Raw genomic sequence first — 19,958 nt, 5'->3', positions numbered from 1 at the left:
CTCCATCGTATCCAGCCTCATTAGCACATAACAGGTCATCAACATGCATGGTAGGGTCCTGATTTAGACATTCAACCCTGATTAGCCCTTAATGAACCAAACTCAACTACCTGAATGGAAGAGCACACAGTGCCATACGACAATAACAAACGAGCCCTCCTGCACACAGACACACAAATGTAAACACACATATGTACTGTACTTCTATTGTATAAGGGCAGACTAGACAAGACACATTAATGAGAACACACTGTTGAGACGCTTCATCTTAAAAAGACATTTCTGACACCTCTTAAGAGCTACAGGACCAGATAATACCGCAGGGCTCCTTTTAATTACCATTACAGTACGTGTGGTCAAACTGTGCATATCCCAAAGGTGCACTAAATAAAGCTATTACAAACCACATGAAACACTTCTACTCTGTCCGGTTATTGATTTGTCTTGTTTTTCTTGAGGAATACCATACTCATTTGACAAGGACAAATGTAAAAAAAAAAAATTAAAATTCACAGTAAGCTCTTTTCATGCATGTTTTATTACTCAAAGAGTGTGAAAGAAAATGATAAAAGCTTAAGAACAACTTTATTTCAATATACAGTACAATAACACACATACATACATACATATACTATATATATATATATATATATATATATATAGAAGATAAAAACATTCTATAATGAAAAGAAATAACCAAAGCTCATGGACTCTCCTTTATCTCCCTTTCCTCTCATTCTCCTCTGGGGGAGTTTATTAAAGACCCACGCTGCCCTTGGATATTCAATCATTTGAAATGGATGTACTGAATAAATTCAAAGGCTGGCAATTCATTACAACAATCAGACTAGGAACTATTTTCTCCCCCAATTCTCTTCTCTCATCTCACATGCTTCACTCTTCTCTTCACATAGTTTTTAATGTTATATACAATTTGGGATGCTCAGGCCTGGATTGTTTAAACTAACGTGCTGATATCCTATCCTCCTATCATTAATGTACAGAGCAGATAGTATACATCGGTTTACTTTGGTTGGGAGAATGCAGTGCATTTCAAACAGAAAAATAACTCTTTGAATAAATGAATGAAATCCTCTGACGACAAATGGCAGAATGTCACATTCACATGTAGCAGATGGGGTGCATTGCAACACACTGCTTGCTGATCATCAGACATCCAGTTCACACATTATGCTTTCCAAATCTGAAGCAGAAGGGCAGGTTGATCACCAATCCTAAAAAGATCATTAGTTTCATTACATGAGGTAGAATTTGTAAGGCGATGCTTTTATTTGCCATTTTTCTTCACTGTATGAGGGCAGTATACTTCTCCGCTGCCTGTAGTTTTTGTCATTATCGCCCACCTCTCCTCTGTGTCTATTTTCTCCTGTCTCTCACCCTTTGCTCCAGCTCCTGGACTATTTTCTCATTGACGGGGTTTGCCTTGGTCACCACAGCTTTTCTGCCGTCTGGTTCAACCACGACAGTCATAACGCAGCACATATCCACCAGCTCCTCCTGACACCTCCTCATCCCAATGTCTAGCTCACCTCTCCTGGCTGGGTCACGTTTCAGAGCCCCCTTCTCCGCCACCGAGAAGCCCAGCAGACCTGTCAAAACCTCATCGGACAGCTCCACGTCCAGGTAACCACTCCCATCGGATATTGTAGCGCAGACGCGCCAAAGACCATTGCTGCTGCTCAGTTTCCCCAAGAGAGTCACGATGAAAGCTTTGATGCGGATCTCTGTGGTGCGAGGCTGTGGTTTGGACATCCTCTCTTCTAGCAGGCATAAATATGTAAAAGGTTGAGAGGTCAGAGTGAGAGCAGGGACCAAGCTCTCACTCTGTGGATCTGTTTTAGCAGATGGTTTAACAAATACTGCAGTGCTTGAGATGTAATTTAGCCCCTGGGGTGTGTTGTGGGATCTCTCAACTGCAGTATCTGTTACACTTCTCAATGAGTCGCTGGTAAGTCTACAACTGGTGTCTGAGAGATCTGTTTTGCTGGTAGCTCTCTCTCTGCCTCTACTAGGTCCCTGATGGACAGGGAGCTGATTTGGCCCTCCAGTCGTTGCAGCTTCTATCTCTGTGAAAAAGCAGTCCATATCTTCATCCATGAAATCTGTCTCATCATTAGTTATACATTCTAAATCATGGGATGGCTCTAAAGCTGCTGCTGGGGAAAATAACTGCGCTGTAGTGCCAATAGTGCGGCCTTGATAATCTCTTTTCTGTGTGGTGGATCTGGAGGTGCTTGAACCAAGCTGTGACCCAGAGTCATTCAAAGTGTGCTGCTCAAACTGAGCAGTTTGGGCTTTTGTTGCTGCATTAAGATTTCCTGTTATTCTGTTGTTCTTCTGTGGCATGCTGCTGTGACTGCTGTCATCATTTGTACTTTCTTGAAAAATCACACTGTCCAACTCATCCAGGGGAAGATCGTCAAAGTCTTCATCAGGAAAGTCTTCGTCTGCCATGTTGTGCTCTGGGATCTCTTGTTGAATCGAGGAGTCAAAGAGGTCAGAATCCTCTTGTTTGTTACCATGGCGACGACTTTGGACTAAACCACCTCTGTTGCTCTGGGTCAAAGCACTTCTGTAAGATGGGGCAGAGGCTTCACTTCTACAAGAGACCGACCAAAAATGTTGGACTGAGTTAATATAGCTTTAAACCAGCAAGTGTTTTTAATAGTGTTGGTTATGATGCCAGAGGAAGACCCTAAACATTCAAATCTCATAACAGAATAGGTAGGAGTCTTTTTGAAAAAAGTAAAGCTTTAACGCTCCAGAAACAAGGGGACCAAGATAATTATAAGTCACAGTTGTAAGTCTTATCTTTGATTACAGTGTGTAGTGAGTACATTTACAATACCTTGACACCACAGCTTGTCGTTCGAGTCAAAACCATCAAATTATGTGGCAATTTATTCTAACTTGTTTCTCACTGTGCAAGAAATTGGTAGTCACAGGACAGCAGGCAAAGACAGCAACAAAAATGTATATATAAAATAAGTTTGTCCATAGGCTTTAGAAATAAAGGGGGGTTGTATGAGGTACTTATCCACAGTCATTATATCATCTACAGTAGATGGCGGTCTGCACAGCCCCAGTTTGGATATTTCAGTGTACGCTATTTTGTCTGACGGCAAGATAAAGCGGTAAAATTATTCTAAATATAGCATACACTTAAATACATTTTTGGGTGGTCCTTTTTAAGGAAGACTATCCCTTTAAATGTTTCATAAAGTAGCTGAAAGTTAAATGCAGATATTTTTTTCTGAAGCCAGACATTATGCTAAAATTCTAAATGTCAAGGTATATATGCCCGACGGTAAACACTGAGTAGTTCCAGCTTCAAAATGTCAAGACATCACATTGTTAACCACCCACCTGGATGAGGCTGTCGAGACAAGGCTCCTGACAGAAGAGCTTCTAAAGGACTGAGTGGATGTCTCACTGAGCGTCCCGTAGCCACTGTCTCCAACAGGCCAAACTGGAACCCTTTCCTCCGCCATCACCTGGGGCTCCAGACTGGCCAACAGCTCTGCGTCATCCAGCTCCCGGTCCTCAACGTCCTGGTTACCTGAAGAGAAAACAAAAAGAGGCATTATTCATTATTATCTCAAAAGAAAAAAAAAGTGTTGTTTAGGTTAAGAAATAAGGCAACCATTTTCATTCTTAAACAGGCCTTATGTTATATCAAATCAAATGACAAATCTAATAGTTGAATTAAATTAAATATACCTTGCTGTGGTGCTAGTGGGGCCTCCCCCCCCCCCTGCTGCTCCTCAGGAAGTCCGAGCGTCCGACACAGCACCCTGCCCTGTAGTGTAGAAATATACCACTGGATCTGTATACATTATTCCATGTTACACACTGCTGTATAAAACCAAGCTTTGCTTCATTGGCGCATAACAACAAGGTTCAATCTCAATGCTGTATTAAATGAAAAAATAATTGGTCCAAATAGTATTCATAAAAAATTTGTAACAACAATTAAGAAAACATTAAGTGTTTTGGCTTAAATCTGCTTTTGGCAGACAATAGAAACCAACTGTTTACCTGGTTATTCCTCTCCACCAGGTCCTCTACTTCACCACCCAGGACCTTGATGTTGGACGGCCCCAACAGAAGCATCCCAAGTCTGCAAACCATCTGCCCTTGCAGCTGCAGCTTCACCCCAGGCCTGAGGGTAAAGAGCCAACAATCCCAATGAAAAATATAGTTTGCTTTTTCAAAAATATGGTACAAAAGTTTCAGAAAATCAACGTGTTTTTTTTTTAATTCTTGAGAAACTGGCAGTGACGTAGCAGTAATGTGTTTGATAACTTTATATTTACATATAAATAAGTTACAGCGGTTCCTATGTTTCCCTTAGCTTCCATTAGCTTAAACACATTCTTTGTTGTAAAACTAGAGACACAGTTGCTAGAAAGATGAAAACAAAACACGTCGGTAGCAGCAAAAAAAAAACACCGCAATGCAGTTCAATGTTTCACGGACCTGAGAGCTGTGCTGAGTGCAGGGATGGACTGATACTCCATGGCCTCTAAGCTCTGGACTCCATCCGTCACCTGTACAACAGAGAGAGATTTACATTTTCAAAATATTACAACAGAAGGTTCCATATTTGCTGCCCTCGCCTTGTTTCTCTAAACTGTAAAAGTTAAAAATATATATATATATATCAAAACAATCTCACTAATAAAGGCAGGAGTCTCTGTGAGTCAGTCCAGGCAGGAGTGAGTCACTATTTTTTTTTCCCAGGATGCCAATGGCATGTCCCGCCTTTCTTTGCCTTACTTGGCCTCTGATTGGCTTACCGTGACACCCTAACCCTAACCAACCCAACCAATGATTGTGCGAGTAAACAATCAGAGTTAGAGTAGGACAGCCTTCGCTATCCTACGGAAAAAATATTTGCTTCTGACTGTTAATCTAACTCGCATGAGTAAACAAACATGGAGGCCACTGTGTGCTATAGTTTGACATATTTCTATGCAAAAAAACTAGAGAAGCTCCCTAAAATGTTCAAAATTATTACGCTCAACGAAACTAAGCAAACACATAACAGAGGTTAAAAAAAAGACCTTCTTTAATTCATAGGCGTCACTGACCTGCAATACTAGCATGCGGGTTGTTCTGGCTTCCCAGGGCCTCTGGGTGGCCTGTGTGACAGCAGACACCTCGTCGTTGGCACAATCTGAGCCCCTCCACTTCTGCAACTGACCATACGCAGGCTGACTGGTGTCCAGGAATGAGTCAACCTAAAACAGACGGGGACCTCTCATTATGTTGACATCTCCCTCCATATAAATTGTTATGTTGAATGTTTTTTTTTATTAAATAAAAATCTGAATGGCACATATAATAAAGGGAATGGGAATTATTTAGACTGCTAGATCATTAAGCAAAGAATCCCTTTAACCACATTTTATAAGATCACAACAAACAACATTAATTGATTTGACAGCTCCATTAAACAAATGCAATAGGAACATTCGAATAGTTTCGTTGCTCAATACAAACTGCTATTTTTACTGTTACGTGATTGTGCACGTGTGTTGTTGTTACATGTTTTTGAATTTTGATATTTCTCTTTTCCCCTTCTTCTCACCTGTCTTCTTCTGTAGGTGCCTATATTGTCCTCAGCATGCTGTTTGTTTAAACAAGCTTGTTTTGATTTTTTAAGGGGGTCTTTTAATCAATGGAAATTGTCCCAAACATTAATAGTAATTGGATATGATGAAATATATAGCATGAAATATACGCTCAACAAGCCTGTACCTGGACACAGAAGGTGCCGCTGAGTTCAGTCTTCTGGGCCTGAGAGAGCCCTTCAGGAAGAACCGGATAGCCCAGGTCCCTCAGGTCAGTCAACAGCCACTGGTCCAGTGCCTACATTTTCACATAATGCATTGAGACGTGAGGGTTTAAGCTAATGAACATTAGGGCTGGGTATCAGATACCGGTATACCGATACCAATACCGTAACTTGAATACCGGTTACTAAATGATAGGTTTTTTCCATACCGATTTTATTAAGCAAAAATAAATGAAAACATTACTGAACAAATCTTTTTATTCATTTTTACAAAGTGATTGTTGTCTCTGTGTAACGTAGAGTGTTTCCTGCGTGTCTCTACGACGTGTAACATTAGCCAGCCACAAACATGATTAGATATTGGTAGAAGCATGCAGCATGATTATCGTCTCACTGACACTGATGAAATTTACTCGTTGTATAGGTATTGAAATTAGGTATTGAGTGACGAGGCATTTTTTTAATACTCCAAAAACAGAGGGAGTTTTGAGTAATTTGCCAGGAGTCACCAAGATAGCGTTGCAACTGTGCAAGACTCAGATGAAACCTAACAGGTGTGTAGCTGAAATCAAGATGAAGGCAGCGTTCGAAAATGGGTGTGGTGCAAGCAAGGGGGGGTTAGAAGTAGGAAAGATTTGGCGTTGCGACTGGTGTGCTCCAATCGCAAAATGGTCTCCTGTTGTTTTTATTATTGACTTAACTGTTGACTAATGCAAATGTTCAACAGTAAAAAAGAATATATATATATATACACACCCACTACGTTCAAAAGTTTGGGGTCACCAAACAATTTGTGTTTCCTGAAAAGTCACACTTATTCACCACCATACGTTGTGAAATGAATGAAAATAGAGTCAAGACATTGACAAGGTTGAAATATGATTTGTATTTGAAATAAGATTTTTTTTACATCAAACTTTGCTTTCGTCAAAGATCCTCATTTGCAGCAATTACAGCATTGCAGACCTTTGGCATTCTAGCTGTTAATTTGTTGAGGTAATCTGGAGAAACTGCACCCCACGCTTCCAGAAGCAGCTCCCACAAGTTGGATTGGATTGGTTGGATGGGCACTTCTTGCGTACCATACGGTCAAGCTGCTCCCACAACAGCTCATGGGGTTCAGATCTGGTGACTGCGTGGCCAACTCCATTACCGATAGAATACCAGCTGCCTGCTTCTGCTCTAAATAGTTCTTGCACAATTTGGAGGTGTGTTTAGGGTCATGTCCTGTTGTAGGCTGAAATTGGCTCCAATCGAGCGCTGTCACTGGGTATGGCATGGCGTTGCAAAATGGAGGGATAGCCTTCCTTATTCAGAATCCCTTTTACCCTGTACAAATCTCCCACCTTACCAGCACCAAAGCAACCCCAGACCATCATAATCATCCACCATGTTAACAGATGGCGTCAGGCATTCTTCCAGCATTTTCATTTGTTCTGCGTCTCACAAACGTTCTTCTTTGTGATCCAAACACCTCAAACTTGGATTCATCCGTCACAAAACTTTTTTACGTCTTCCTCTGTCCAATGTCTGTGTTCTTTGCCCATCTTAATCTTCTTCTTTATTGGCCAGTCTCAGATATGGCTTTTCTTTGCCCCTCTGCCCTGAAGCCCAGAATCCCGCAGCCGCCTCTTCACTGTAGATGTGACAATGGGGTTTTGCGGGTACTTTAATGAAGATGCCAGTTGGGGACCTGTGAGGCGTCTGTTTCTCAAAACTAGACTCTAATGGACTTATCTTCTTGCTCAGTTGTGCAAACGCGGCCTCCCACTTCTTATTCTACTCTGGGTAGAGCCTGTTTGTGCTGTCCTCTGAAGGGAGTAGTACACACCGTGTAGGAAATCTTCAATTTCTTAGCAATGTCCGCATGGATAGCCTTCATTTCTAAGGACAAGAATAGGCTGTCGAGTTTCAGATGAAAGTTCTCTTTTCTGGCCATTTTGAGCGTGTTAATTGACCCCACAAATGTGATGCTCCAGAAACTCAATCTGCTCAAAGGAAGGTCAGTTTTGTAGCTTCGTAAAACTAAACTGTTTTCAGATGTGTGAACATGATTGCACAAGGGTTTTCTAATCATCAATTAGCTTCTGAGCCAATGAGCAAAAATTGTATCATTAGAACACTGGAGTGATAGTTGCTGGAAATGGGCCTCTATACACCTGTAGATATTGCACCAAACCAGACATTTGCAGCTAGAATAGTCATACCACATTAGCAATGATTAGAGTGTATTTTCAAAGTTAAGACTAGTTTAAAGTTATCTTCACTGAAAAGTACAGTGCTTTTCCTTCAAAAAATAAGGACATTTCAATGTGACCCCAAACTTTTGAACGGTAGTGTATATACCAAAAACAGAGAAAAACAGCAAATCCTCACATGAGACAATCAGAAATCCAAAAATGTTTGAAATTATTATCAAAATTGCTAATTCATTTTTGTTTCTGTTGATTGATTGATTTAATTAATTTGCTGTGGGGAATACAAAGATTGCAAAGACAGAATGAAAACTTAAAATAGACATCAGCTGTCTGTAAAGATCTGTCAAACGTCATCAACCAAGAGCCAGTGGCTGATGGGAGAAAGACCAAGAGGACTTTCACGTCCAATGCCAGAGACGATCTTGGAACACAGGATTCACCATCTCCCCCCTCCTTATACAGTAGACCACCTGTTATCACATGGCCCAAGTCCCATACTAATGTCACAACTGAGCTGTCTCATGACAACTGGGCAAATTCTAGACTGCGATCATTTTGCATCCAGCTGCACAGTGAGACATTCAGACATCCTGCCTACCTGTTGGTTGATTTGCTGCTGTGACAGACGACCTGCTCCTCCTGCCTCTTCCTGCAGCCACTCCACGCAGGCTTCCAACCAGGCAAAAGGCACCAGGACGTGCCAGGAGGACTGCAGCCAGGCTTGGGTAGCACGTACCACTGCCTCGATCTCAGGGGCCATCCTCTTCCTTTTTGTGTATTTGACTCTTATATTTCCTCCACTGTTATCTATTATTATATAAAGACAGTTCTGTTATTCATATTCTGTGTAATCTATCAGTAATGACTACACTGGATAACACATGATGGCAATGGCAAGGACACGTTTAGTAAATTACGGTTTTAAGGTATACAAGTAGTGGTTCAAATGTTACATTTTATTGAATTCATTGCATAGCACCCTGCAATCCCTAAGTGCTTTGAAAAGGAGTTTCTATGTTAAAGGGTCATCTTCTCTATGTATCTATAGAACCGCTTGACCCTAACTCTCGTGATGATTTATCAACAGGAGCGATAGTTTATTATGATACAATAACATATAAGTTGCTTTAAGTTATTTTTCTGTGGTCATTGATAAGCCCTGTTTCTGCAGATGGTCACGTCTGGGGACCGTGAATGAGAAAGCGAGATTGAGTAAGAAATGCAGACAGAGAAAGCAACGGACAGAATAACAAAATCACAAACTAATTAATATTAAAAACATGTTCTAGTGAGTGTTGATGTAGAGGTTACCTTAGAGGCATGGAAGCAGCCTCTTTCACGAAGTGTTGTGGAAAGTAGCCAAGGCGCCAAAGTTGACTAACGTTAACCCAATTTAGCAATGTTGGTGCTACTGTCACTTAGCTTTGTGTCCATACAACATGACCATAGAAGCTTTTACATACAACAGTTCTTAAACACAACGAGTGATCCCCTACAAGTACTTCGAAAGACACAACTTAACATTAGCCTAGCGGATCATACCTTATTAACTGGAATGACTACTAGGGCAACAACACTAAATTGCGACCCTGGCTGCTAATCTTGTCGCGTTGGAAACGCCCAACTAAGCTCTTGTGATTGACGTCTCTACTAGCCAATTGTGACTCTCGCTTGTTTGATTTGCCTTCTGTTCAACCAATTGGCACACTTCAGCTAAACTGGTGCATTTCCAGTTCGGTAGAGAAGGAAAGAAGGGGGAAGAGCGAGTTGTTGCACTGCAGGTTTGTGTTTGACGGTATTTTCCTTTTTTTTCTGTGCCACATTGAGTCTAATGTAGCTGAAGTGCACAGGTACGATAACAATAACTATGTCGTTAGCAGTCACTTTGTTTCTTATTTTGTATCTGGTACAACGCTGCCTAATTAGTTAGCTGGCCTGGCTAACGTTAGCTCCCCTTGTGCTCAACCGACATTAAGGCAACATGGCGAAATTAGCTACCAGCTAGCTTGACTGTCTCGGGCTGGTCTTTGTATTGATCGGTTGGTCATGTTGAATAAAGCCACTCGCGTTAGATAAGTGACACACACCTTGCCTCTTAAGTAGCTAGTTCGCTAGCTACGTGTTTGAAAAGAGTGTACGATCGGCTTTTAATGAAATTGCTAACTAGCTAGTTCACATATAACGTTACACGATAAAGCTCGGAGCTAACTCAGTGCCCCTTTGCTATTTAGCTAGCTAACAACCCAGAGGTAACGTTGGCTAACGACCGAGCTTAACGTTAACCTTAGCTTGCAACTGGTCAGCTAATTAGTGGAGCTAAGTTAGCTCACTTTCGGTTTGGTCAATGTTAGCATTCAAGCTAGCTATTAAAACGTTAACTGTTAATTAAATATTATTCTAGTTAGAGGGTGTCCTTTAACGTAGCTAGCTACTTATTGGCACAATAGTGATGGGTTTAGGGCCGAGGCGGTTAGTGTAACGTGTCGTTAATATTGCGATTAGCACCAACGTTATGTTTCATACAACAACGTTATGTTGCATACAACAGTTAACCTTGCTAACTGAATTAATTATATAATCAAACTGTAACGTTATTCATATTGTGTCAATTTTCTCACACAAAAAGTACTCAATTTCTGGCGTCCGGTAGCGTTATTAAGTTTAACATTATATTGCTTGAAAATGAGAATTTGCCTTGTCTGCTGGTTAAGGTAAGGTTAGCAGTAGCGTTAGCTAGCTAAGTATTAACGCTATTTTGGTATTTTACGTTAATATTACTCGTACGTCATTGTCCAACGCCGCTCTTGATCGTAGGACCTACCTCACACTTCCTTTAATCCAAAACTATGCAAAAATAATCCGGTACTATAAACTCTTAATAACATAATGATAATTGTGTCCCTTCAAATATTGATAGTCGAAACGTTCGCTGGATAGATGGATGTTCATGAGCCTAGTTGACATGTGAAGTTAAATATCAATATTACGATTCAAACATAGGGATGAAATACAATGTATATGATCATAACTGGTGTGTTTCAAATGTTTGCTATCACTGATCCTTTTTCATAAAACAATTCAGTGTTTCAACTAGCCTGTCCCTCCACACAGGTCGCAGCAGCTGTTTGATCCTTGGTTATTTAATTCCACCTATCAACACGCCCTTGTCCCTATAATAAATATCAGTGAGTGCCGGTTTTCTGTCAGTTTTTCACTGTTTTGTCATGTCATCCCGGGTTTGAATAGCCAGATCTCCAGCACACAGCATGAATTGTCTTGTTTCTTTTTTCCCCCCATTCACAATGCTGACAGACTTCCACAGCTCACAGGGGCCAGTTTTGTGCTTCTCTCTCCCTGCTGCTGCTGCCACCTGTTCCCCGGACCGAGGTGCCCACCCCACCTCTTTCGCTGTCAGAAGACCATGGAGACAGAAATTGAACAGCAAGAAGATACTTCATTTGGCAACACAGAGACTAATGGTATAAACATAGTTTCTTTACATTGTTGGTTATGTTGTCAAAATGGTGCATTTTGACAGGTGATACATAGAAACAGATCCATATGTTTATTTAATGAAAGGAAAGCAATGGCAGTGTTGGTGTAGCTGATTACTTACAGCTCAGATTTTCATAAAAGTACTGCAAGTTATATAATTTAAAATCTTTCACTTGGTATTTCTTATAGAGGTTGATGTCAAAAAAACGTTTGTGCAACCATTGAAGTACTAAGCTATAAATGAACTGGTTTCCTCGTTGTTCATGTTTTAATAGAAGCATTTTCAAAATGTCTTGTTTTTTCTAGTTTTACACACACTGATCTGTGTAGATTTAGCTTATAATATGAAAACAGGGTTTAAAATACAAGTCTTGTGAGTTTGTTCTTCACTGCTTTCTGTGGTCTTTTTTGATGATTTCATATTATCTAGTTGAGGGTTGTTTATGCATTGTTGTCAGTGTGTGTCTTTATCTCCCTATGCCAGGTAAGCGCCCTGCTGAGGATGCAGATGAGCAGAAATCATTTAAGCGCTCCAGGAACTCAGACGAGATGGTTGAGCTTCGCATCCTCCTGCAGAGCAAAGTAAATCAGCTCCCCTTTCATTTCACGTTTCATGTCGAACCCTCATTGGATAATTTGTATTTCTATATTTATTTTTTGCACTCCTTCAGTAAGACTGACCATTTCTTGTACTGCCTCCATTTGCTTTATAGTTTTCTTTTTGATGACCTTATCACATTTCTGCCTTTTTAAATAATGAATAGCCATCCTTTTTATTAAGAGTATTTTGGTTTTCCTGATACTTATTGTAATATTCTCTTGCACATTGTCTAATAATTGCAGTGATATTATTTAACTTTTTTTTTCATTTATCTGTTTTCATTTTTGTATTTGTATTAAGTATTTTTTGTATTTCAGAATGCAGGAGCTGTAATTGGGAAAGGTGGCAAAAACATCAAAGCCCTTCGTACAGACGTGAGTACATTTTATACATTTCATATTCCCTGAATTTTTATTTCAGGAATTTTATTTTGTATTTATTTTTCCTTCCACTAGTGTTCAGCCTCCCAAACTACCAAGCCTCCTTTTAATAGTTTGTACATGTTTATGTGTTTACAAACATTTACCCTGGATAACCGTTTAAAACTTCTTTCGGTATTTGGTAATAGTTTTTTCTGTGTAAACAAGGGGTGTGGTTAGCTGGTGCCTGTATTGATATTAGGCCTCTGTTCATTAAAACGTCTGACAAACTTTGTATTCTTATTTGAACAAGTAATTACATCAGCTAAACTGGCCCTTGGCACAAAAGTCCAATGTCATGCCCATTTGTTTTCTCCATATTGATAATTTATTGTATCAATGCTGTCGTGGCAACACTGATGCTCTTGTTGATTTAAATGTATGGGCCCAGTGCAGTGTTTTTACGAGGTCACCTGCAGAGCCAGCTAATATATTTTTTACTAGTGTTAAGGCAACCTGACCAATTTTTAATTCATTCAATGTCATTGCCTCTTTCTCTAGTCCTCCAGTTGTTATACCCCTCTTTCTAACTGTCTCTGGTCTATTCCCCAACATTGAACTTATCATGCTCTTAATATGCCATTACCCATTTTCCAATGTCACCTTTCCTCTTTTTCTCTCTTTGACAAACCAATCTCTGAGAGAATCAAATTAAAGTCACGTTTGAACAGTGTAGAGCCTGTATATTAAAAATGTATTCCTCTTCCCTCTTCCCTCTCCCTTGTTTATTATTTTACTGTTGACTTTTGCCCACTTCCTCCTCTGTTGCCCATGTTCTGGATGGCCCCTCCTGCGCCCGCCCACCTGACACCCTGGTTGGCCCTGTCCATAATCGTGCCCTGTCCCTAAATGGGCGCCTTACTTGATTGACATCTGTGCTCGAATGGCCCTGGCCCCTGCCCATGCCACGCCCAGTACAATGCCAGTGTGTCAGTCCCAGACAGCAGTGGGCCTGAGCGGTATGTCCCTAAGCTCCTCCCTCTCACTGCCTGACTACAGGTCAAACAAACAAGAAGAGATGAATAATAAATAGTCATCCTGCCTCTGTCAAGTCACTGTATTTTTAACCTACCTGTTCTTAGTATTTTAGCCTAAGTCAAAATGCCTAATTTCGTTAATTGCCAAATCTGACTGTAAAAGCCATGTCAACATCCTTTTTATATGCCATTTTTAAAGTCACGTCCACATTGAAACTTAGGCTTGTGTTGTCAGGGTTTTTCCACAATCTGCCACTGTCTTTTTAAGTCTTTGCTATAATCTGTGCAATATGTCTGTTTTAAAAACATTTTTTTTATTAATAATTATCTATCCTTTATCTTTCGCGTTTCCACCTCGCTCCCCCCTCAGAGTGGATATACTGGTGTTCTTGTTTTTTTTTTTGTTTTTTTTAATTCAGTTTCATAAGCTCACCTGCTTCTGGCACCATCCCATTCTGTCCTTGAGATGTCTTCATTATACTGATAGACTCTGATTGTTCATCCATTCTGAAATGCAAAAGGCAAGCTAGGTTTTAAGTGTTGTATGTCGTTTTTCCTTTCCTGTCTTCTGCTTCATCTGAACGTTGTTATTGACTGCTGGAGCTGCAGAACCTACAGATTATCTCACTCTGTCCCACTCATCCCTGCATTCTTCGGTGTTATGTTATTTGCTTCTCCCATCCCCTTACAAAGCATCAACTCCAGTGGTGCAAACTTCATTGTTCATGGTGTAATCTGCCCTGTTACTCACCGTCAACTGTCTACCATTCTATTTTAATTTACAACTGTGCTTAAGTTCTCTTGATCAGTAAAGTCATTATGTAAATAGGTGGGTGCAGACAACACTATATTTTAATATTTGTTGGCCAAATGAAGCATCAAAATTGCCCCACGCCTAATTTTTTAAAGACGGGAAACATTTTGATGAAAGGAGATGAAAAAGGATTCATTAGATCTGTCTTTCCCAATCTTTCAAAGTTTTGCACCTTATTTGGGGTCTTTGCAATCAAAGTCTTTGTGGTGTGCATCCACCAACTATGCTTTCAGACTTTAGAGTTCTCTCTAGCACCTTTTGGTGCCTATTCCAGCCAGATCCTCCTTAGACTTCCCCTCCCTGTCTTGCCCCTTCAGTGGTCACCAAATGCAGTCACTTTTCTTTGGGTCCCTTTTTTTCATCCTGTCAACTTTCTTCCTTTCTCTGGACAAACAACTGTTTTCTTTTCATCGCATTATTTGGGGACTCACGTTTTCCAATTACAGTGTTGACCTATCAATGACAAGTTTAGAAAACACTGGATGTCAACAGTTCGTTTAGTCGTTAGTCTCAGTAGTGAATTGGTTAAATGGGGTGTGACTGTTTTTTATGGCAAAAAAAAGGATGTCATGAATTCTCTAATCTGAAATGTCCCCCCCCCCTCCCCCTGGGATGCCTTGCTGGCACCCCCAACCCCACCCTCTCTGTGAATTATGAAGCATCCTGAGTATCAGTGCCGACATCGAGACAGTTGGAGAAATTCTGCTGAAGATCATCCCCACACTGGAAGAGGTGAGGACTTGTTGAACTTGTTTCTTTCTTTCTCTCCATGTCAAGTCCTGTTAAACCAAGTGAACTAAACCATTTATTTGGACATGAAGACAATGGTGGATGTTAATGTTTATTACCAAGCTATGTGTTGTAAATGTCCATTGTGTTGAAGACATGCTTTATAAGTCAATTTTCTTTCTTTCTTTCTTTTCACAGTTTTGTGTGCTGTTTGGCTGTTTTTAAATTTTCATTTTTTTTTTTTTTTAACCTAATACTCACTTGCAAACAAGTGCTTTAGATTTAAACCAGATTGATTCAAAACCTGTCTGCTTGTGCTTTAACTATATTTTGATGCTGTAGTGTATATATAACATTGTTGGCATCTGCCTGTACCAGCAATCAATTGGTACAATATTTTTCAATAAGAACTTTCTAATGAGATTAAAAACAATGAATATATTTTCTGTCACTGTATTGTAATAAGTGGTCGTCAACTTCTACAGTAACATACATATTTGGTTGACGTTTTAGCTATAATAAGTAACAAGTCTCTGGCAGGTTTGTTTTTTCCAGAGAACTAAAAAGATAAGTATTAACATGCTCTACGTTCTGCTCAGTACCAGCAGTACAATGGCATGGATTTTGACTGTGAGCTGCGCCTGCTGATCCATCAGAGCCTGGCTGGCTCAATTATTGGAGTGAAAGGAGCCAAGATCAAAGAACTCAGAGAAGTATGTTAATACAAGGGATGGGGATCAGTTTATTGCAACTTAATCAGTTAAACGCAGTTTACCAACTGGAATGTGTGAGTAATGTACAACATGGATTTTCACATAGCCCTCTGTTGCTGCCAGATTTTCAGTTGTAACTCCACGTAATAGCTGGATTAAACCCAGCTGGAGAATATAATTTTTCTCTAATCTTTTGTTTCATAAGGTTTATGTTAATTTATTTGATTTGCAACTGTTCTTCTGGCTTAAATCTTTTGTTTGCCTTTAAAGATGTGGAAATACCCATAAAATTACATAGTTGTGATTTGATGTTTGAAATGCTTAGGTAATTTCCTTCTCCAGTAGAATTGGCTGCTGTATGTTGTAGTCGCCTTCTCCTTTCCTGTGATTATCATGTGTGTCTGTCTTTTCAGAACACAAAGACCAGCATTAAGCTGTTTCAGGAGTGTTGTCCTCAGTCGACAGACCGAGTGGTGCTGGTTGGCGGTAAAACAGAGAGGGTTGTGGAGTGTATCAAGACTATGCTGGAGCTCATTGCTGAAGTAAGTATCTTTTACTGTGGTTGTGAGGCCTTTTTTGTGATTTGTCAAGTTTATACATTTATTCCTTTTTCTGTGAAGATACCTTGATGGTCGGAAATCTAAAATCCTGGGTGGAAGTAGCTCGGTCCGTAGGGGGTTGGGAACCAGAGGGTTGCTGGTACAGAGTCCCTGTACGGATTGTGAACTGGTAGCTGGAGAGATGCCAGTTTACCTCCTGGGCACCGCCAAGGTGCTCTTGAGCAATGCACCAAACCAACCTCAACCGCTCAGGGCACCAGTTCAGCAGTTGCAGCCCCCTTACTCTGACATCTCTCCATTAGTGCATGTATAGGACCTGAGCATGTGTGGGTATTTCAGGTCTGTGTGTAAGAGAGGGTAAATTGTAATTTCCCCATGGGGATCAATAAATAGTATAAATGATGTCCTAGTTTAGGACATTTAAATGGGAAAACAAACATCTCATGCTCAATCTATCAGAACATTTAATGCCCTTTTCAGCGACATTGACATTTTTTCCAGCACACCTGTTCTTGTAAACTGCATTTCAAATTCCCTTTAGCAAGTGAGTTGAGTTTTTCCCCATGTCACCCTTGTTAGGCTCCCATAAAGGGCCGTGCACAGCCCTATGACCCTAACTTCTACGATGAAACGTATGAATACGGTGGTTTCACCGTGATGTTTGAAGAGAGGGGAGGCGGTCGCAGGCTTATGGGAGGGTTCCCCATGCGTGCGGGCAGGTCCAGTGGTGGAGACCGTGGGTTTGACCGAATGCCCTCTAGCAGAGGTGGACGGGGACCCATGCCTCCTGCCCGCCGGGAGTATGATGAGATGAGCCCCCGCCGAGGTCCTCCTCCACCCCACCCGAGTAGGGTTGGCAGGGGGAGTGGCCGTGGACGCAACATGCCCATGGGACACCCACACAGAGGAGGGTAAGATATGAACACAAATGATCTACAATCTACTCTTTTCTCTGTTGCTTTTTCTTTTACTCATGCATAAACATGAGTCCTGCCAAGGCATGGCTACTTAATTGAGTTTTTTGGTTGATGTCTAACTTGTTTTCCTAAAACATGTCTTTTAATTAAAAATGGCCATCTTTTCTATGCCTAATACAGATACAATCTTGTTCACATTTGTTCACAAGATCCCACTTATTATTTTGAAGCTGAGTGTCCTTTTTACTCTTAAGTTTTAATTATTTATTTATTTAGTAGTTTAGAAATAGGCTTTAATCCAAGTTCCCTTTTCTAGAGCACTTGTTACATCCTGCATCTGCATATACAAAGATTAATCCCTCTTCAGGTGCTTATTTTGCATTCAGGTGCACTATGTTTACAGATTCACCAAACTTGCTTTACATTGTCTAATTCAGAGGATAAACAATGTGGAGTATTTTGCATGTAATCCAGTGTTATACTATGCACCCCTTTGGAAACATCTGTATTCATGATTATCATTTCATTAATTTTATGTGCTCATCACTGTATGTCTGGGTGTGTTTGTGTGTCTTTTTCCCATCTCATCTTGCCCACAGAGAAGATCGTTACTATGACTCTTACCGTGGCTCAGATGACAGGTCAAAGTAAGTTTCTGTCCAAACTTATCTTAACAGAGATACTTTGACATTTGTTTATATTTAGTCATTTTATAATGAATAATGGACTTACCACAATTTAAGGTAGGTGCTCTTTAACGGTAATTTACTGGAGCAAAGATTTCTCATTATTGGGTGGTGCTTCCTGTAGAATAGCATTTTACTCTTTGTGAGAAGTATGTAATTTACTAGTGCTGAGAGACGTTCAGTATTATTTCCATTTACAAATGTGAAAAATACTTTGCTATGATTGATTGAAATTAAGTTTTAAGTGTTGCGGTATTCCTACACTTCCCATATTTTCCTGCCTTACTACTTAAATGTTTGTTGTGTATGCCTGGTTACCCACTTCTGCTAATTGCTTGTGAGAAAATAAGCCTGTATAAATGCTGCCCTCCTGTCATCCCTAACTCTAAATACTAATTACTGCCTTAAAAACATCCATTGCTTTGTCTGTAGTGCCCTAGCCTGCACAAGTCCATTAAACCTGATCCTTTTCCCCCGTTGCTTTGTAAGGAACTGCGGTGATGTTGTATGACCTCCTATTTTCTGTGTTAATAACCTATCCAATCTGCTGTTCAATCCCAGTCTTGCCCAGGTTGAGAGAAAGTATTTGTGGTGGTGTTTTTGAGAGTCATGTGCTGATGCGAAGCTGATAAGCGTCACTTGAGTCCCCTGCAAAACAGCATGCTTTCCCAAGCTGGCTTGTAACTAGAGAACACATTTTTCTAATATGTACAATTGCACATTAATGCAGGCTTCTTTCAGACTTCTACACATAAAATGGGAAAATCTGCACTCCCCAAACAAAAATAATATGTACTCGGCCTTGGTTTAGTGTCAGGTGTGTCTAATTCCTTTTTTTTTTTTTTTTTTGAACTTGAAAAAGCAGCAGCCCTTGGCTCTGACCATCATCCCCACCACCTGTCACTTCTCTCACCATAACACTGTCAGAGCTGTTCCTGTTACTGTGTGGGAAGATGGCTGAGAGGAAATGTGTTTATACTGTAATCTTGCTCAGCGTGTGTGTGCAGTTTGACCCAGACCAGTATTTTCCTTTGGAATGCTGTTTTCTTCTAAGCATTTTCTATTTCTTTCCACCCCCCCCCCCCCCATCTCTCTCTCTCTCTCTCTCTTTTTCTCTCCTTTCTCTGCCCCACTCCCTCTCTCTATGGCATTCTTTCATCACCAGTGACAGAAGAGGCAGACCGGATCGCTATAGCGATAACATGGTTAGTGACCCTTTGCTAAATGCATACAGCTCTTGTTCTAGCATCTCATTGGGCGCCAGCGTCCTTAGGCTTGCACATTAGTTGGTCCTAGCTCCAGACAATATGCTGTGAGTGTCCATTGTGTTGTAATAATAGTAGTTTGTTGACAATACAACTGTAGCTGGTCACTTGTGTGCATATGAGCACTCACTCATCTGAGCCCTGGCCATACATCCAAACTAGTTTTTGCATAGTGCAAGTTATGCTACCAAATGACCACAATCACCACACCTGCAGACACCCCATAATAATCAGCTATAATTGCCTTTTTACTGTGTACTTTTCATGGCCAGCCTGTTTTTCCTGCAAAGATAGGGAGAATGTTGGGGGTGGCGATAGTGGGGGTGGCCATGGTTGGTTGCTAAGCAATAACGCTTTGTTGACAGACTGGAAGGTCTCTCTCTCTCTCCCTCTCTGAGAGCTGGCAGGATACTGCCTGCCGTTGCTCAGCAACAGCTTTTTGAATTGCCTGTTGCCCTGGTGACAGCAGCAGCTGAATAGCAGGTGAAAATGGGGGCTGATGGAGATGCAAGGAGAGACGGGAAGGGGGGATGGATGGAGGGAGGGAGAGAAGGAGGAGGAGTCTGGCTTATTGATGAAAACTGGGTGGCTTTTAGTTGAGTCTACTCCATGGACGAAGCGGCTGCTTCACCCATTTGTGCTTTCAATCCTTGGTGTGTTCATCTGGGATCTTTGGATGGATGAAAAGAATCAACTATACCGTATGTAACCTGTCTGTGTTTTGTTTTTACAGAGTGGAGGAGGATATGGTAAGTACCCAGCT

General features: G+C 40.8%; 2 protein-coding genes across 6 annotated transcripts in view; one reads left to right on the top strand and one right to left on the bottom strand.

Moving 5' to 3' along the window:
- Window positions 1-632: 632 nt before the first annotated feature.
- Window positions 633-9,633, bottom strand: rmi1 (RMI1, RecQ mediated genome instability 1, homolog (S. cerevisiae); the record flags this gene model as incomplete). 2 transcript variants are annotated; one of them, XM_032515085.1, is given in 9 exon segments in its annotated part: window positions 633-2,620; window positions 3,388-3,580; window positions 3,742-3,820; window positions 4,060-4,183; window positions 4,501-4,571; window positions 5,115-5,264; window positions 5,785-5,895; window positions 8,618-8,826; window positions 9,562-9,633. In XM_032515085.1, coding segments are annotated over 8 exon segments (2,133 nt in total). In that variant the 5' UTR covers window positions 8,780-8,826; window positions 9,562-9,633.
- The window catches only part of hnrnpk (heterogeneous nuclear ribonucleoprotein K), a 13,191-nt gene continuing 2,808 nt past the window's right edge, over window positions 9,576-19,958 (top strand). Inside the window, exons 1-13 of one of the 4 annotated variants that reach the window (XM_032515096.1) lie at window positions 9,576-9,800; window positions 11,131-11,204; window positions 11,332-11,498; window positions 11,999-12,096; window positions 12,433-12,489; window positions 13,450-13,493; window positions 14,985-15,057; window positions 15,660-15,767; window positions 16,181-16,309; window positions 16,907-17,238; window positions 17,844-17,891; window positions 19,096-19,135; window positions 19,929-19,944. In XM_032515096.1, coding sequence (XP_032370987.1) covers window positions 11,441-11,498; window positions 11,999-12,096; window positions 12,433-12,489; window positions 13,450-13,493; window positions 14,985-15,057; window positions 15,660-15,767; window positions 16,181-16,309; window positions 16,907-17,238; window positions 17,844-17,891; window positions 19,096-19,135; window positions 19,929-19,944 — 1,003 coding nt within the window. In that variant the 5' untranslated portion in view covers window positions 9,576-9,800; window positions 11,131-11,204; window positions 11,332-11,440. Of the gene's footprint in view, window positions 9,870-11,130; window positions 11,205-11,331; window positions 11,499-11,998; window positions 12,097-12,432; window positions 12,490-13,449; window positions 13,494-14,984; window positions 15,058-15,653; window positions 15,768-16,180; window positions 16,310-16,906; window positions 17,239-17,843; window positions 17,892-19,095; window positions 19,136-19,928; window positions 19,945-19,958 lie in introns of all 4 variants that reach the window. The other 3 variants (XM_032515094.1, XM_032515095.1, XM_032515097.1) reach the window with 3 other exon arrangements.

The sequence above is a fragment of the Etheostoma spectabile genome, chromosome 5, assembly GCF_008692095.1.
Source record: "Etheostoma spectabile isolate EspeVRDwgs_2016 chromosome 5, UIUC_Espe_1.0, whole genome shotgun sequence".
NCBI lineage: Eukaryota > Metazoa > Chordata > Actinopteri > Perciformes > Percidae > Etheostoma > Etheostoma spectabile.
The sequence above is the reverse complement of the archived record's forward strand: the minus strand, read 5'-3'. Positions and strand labels throughout refer to the sequence as shown.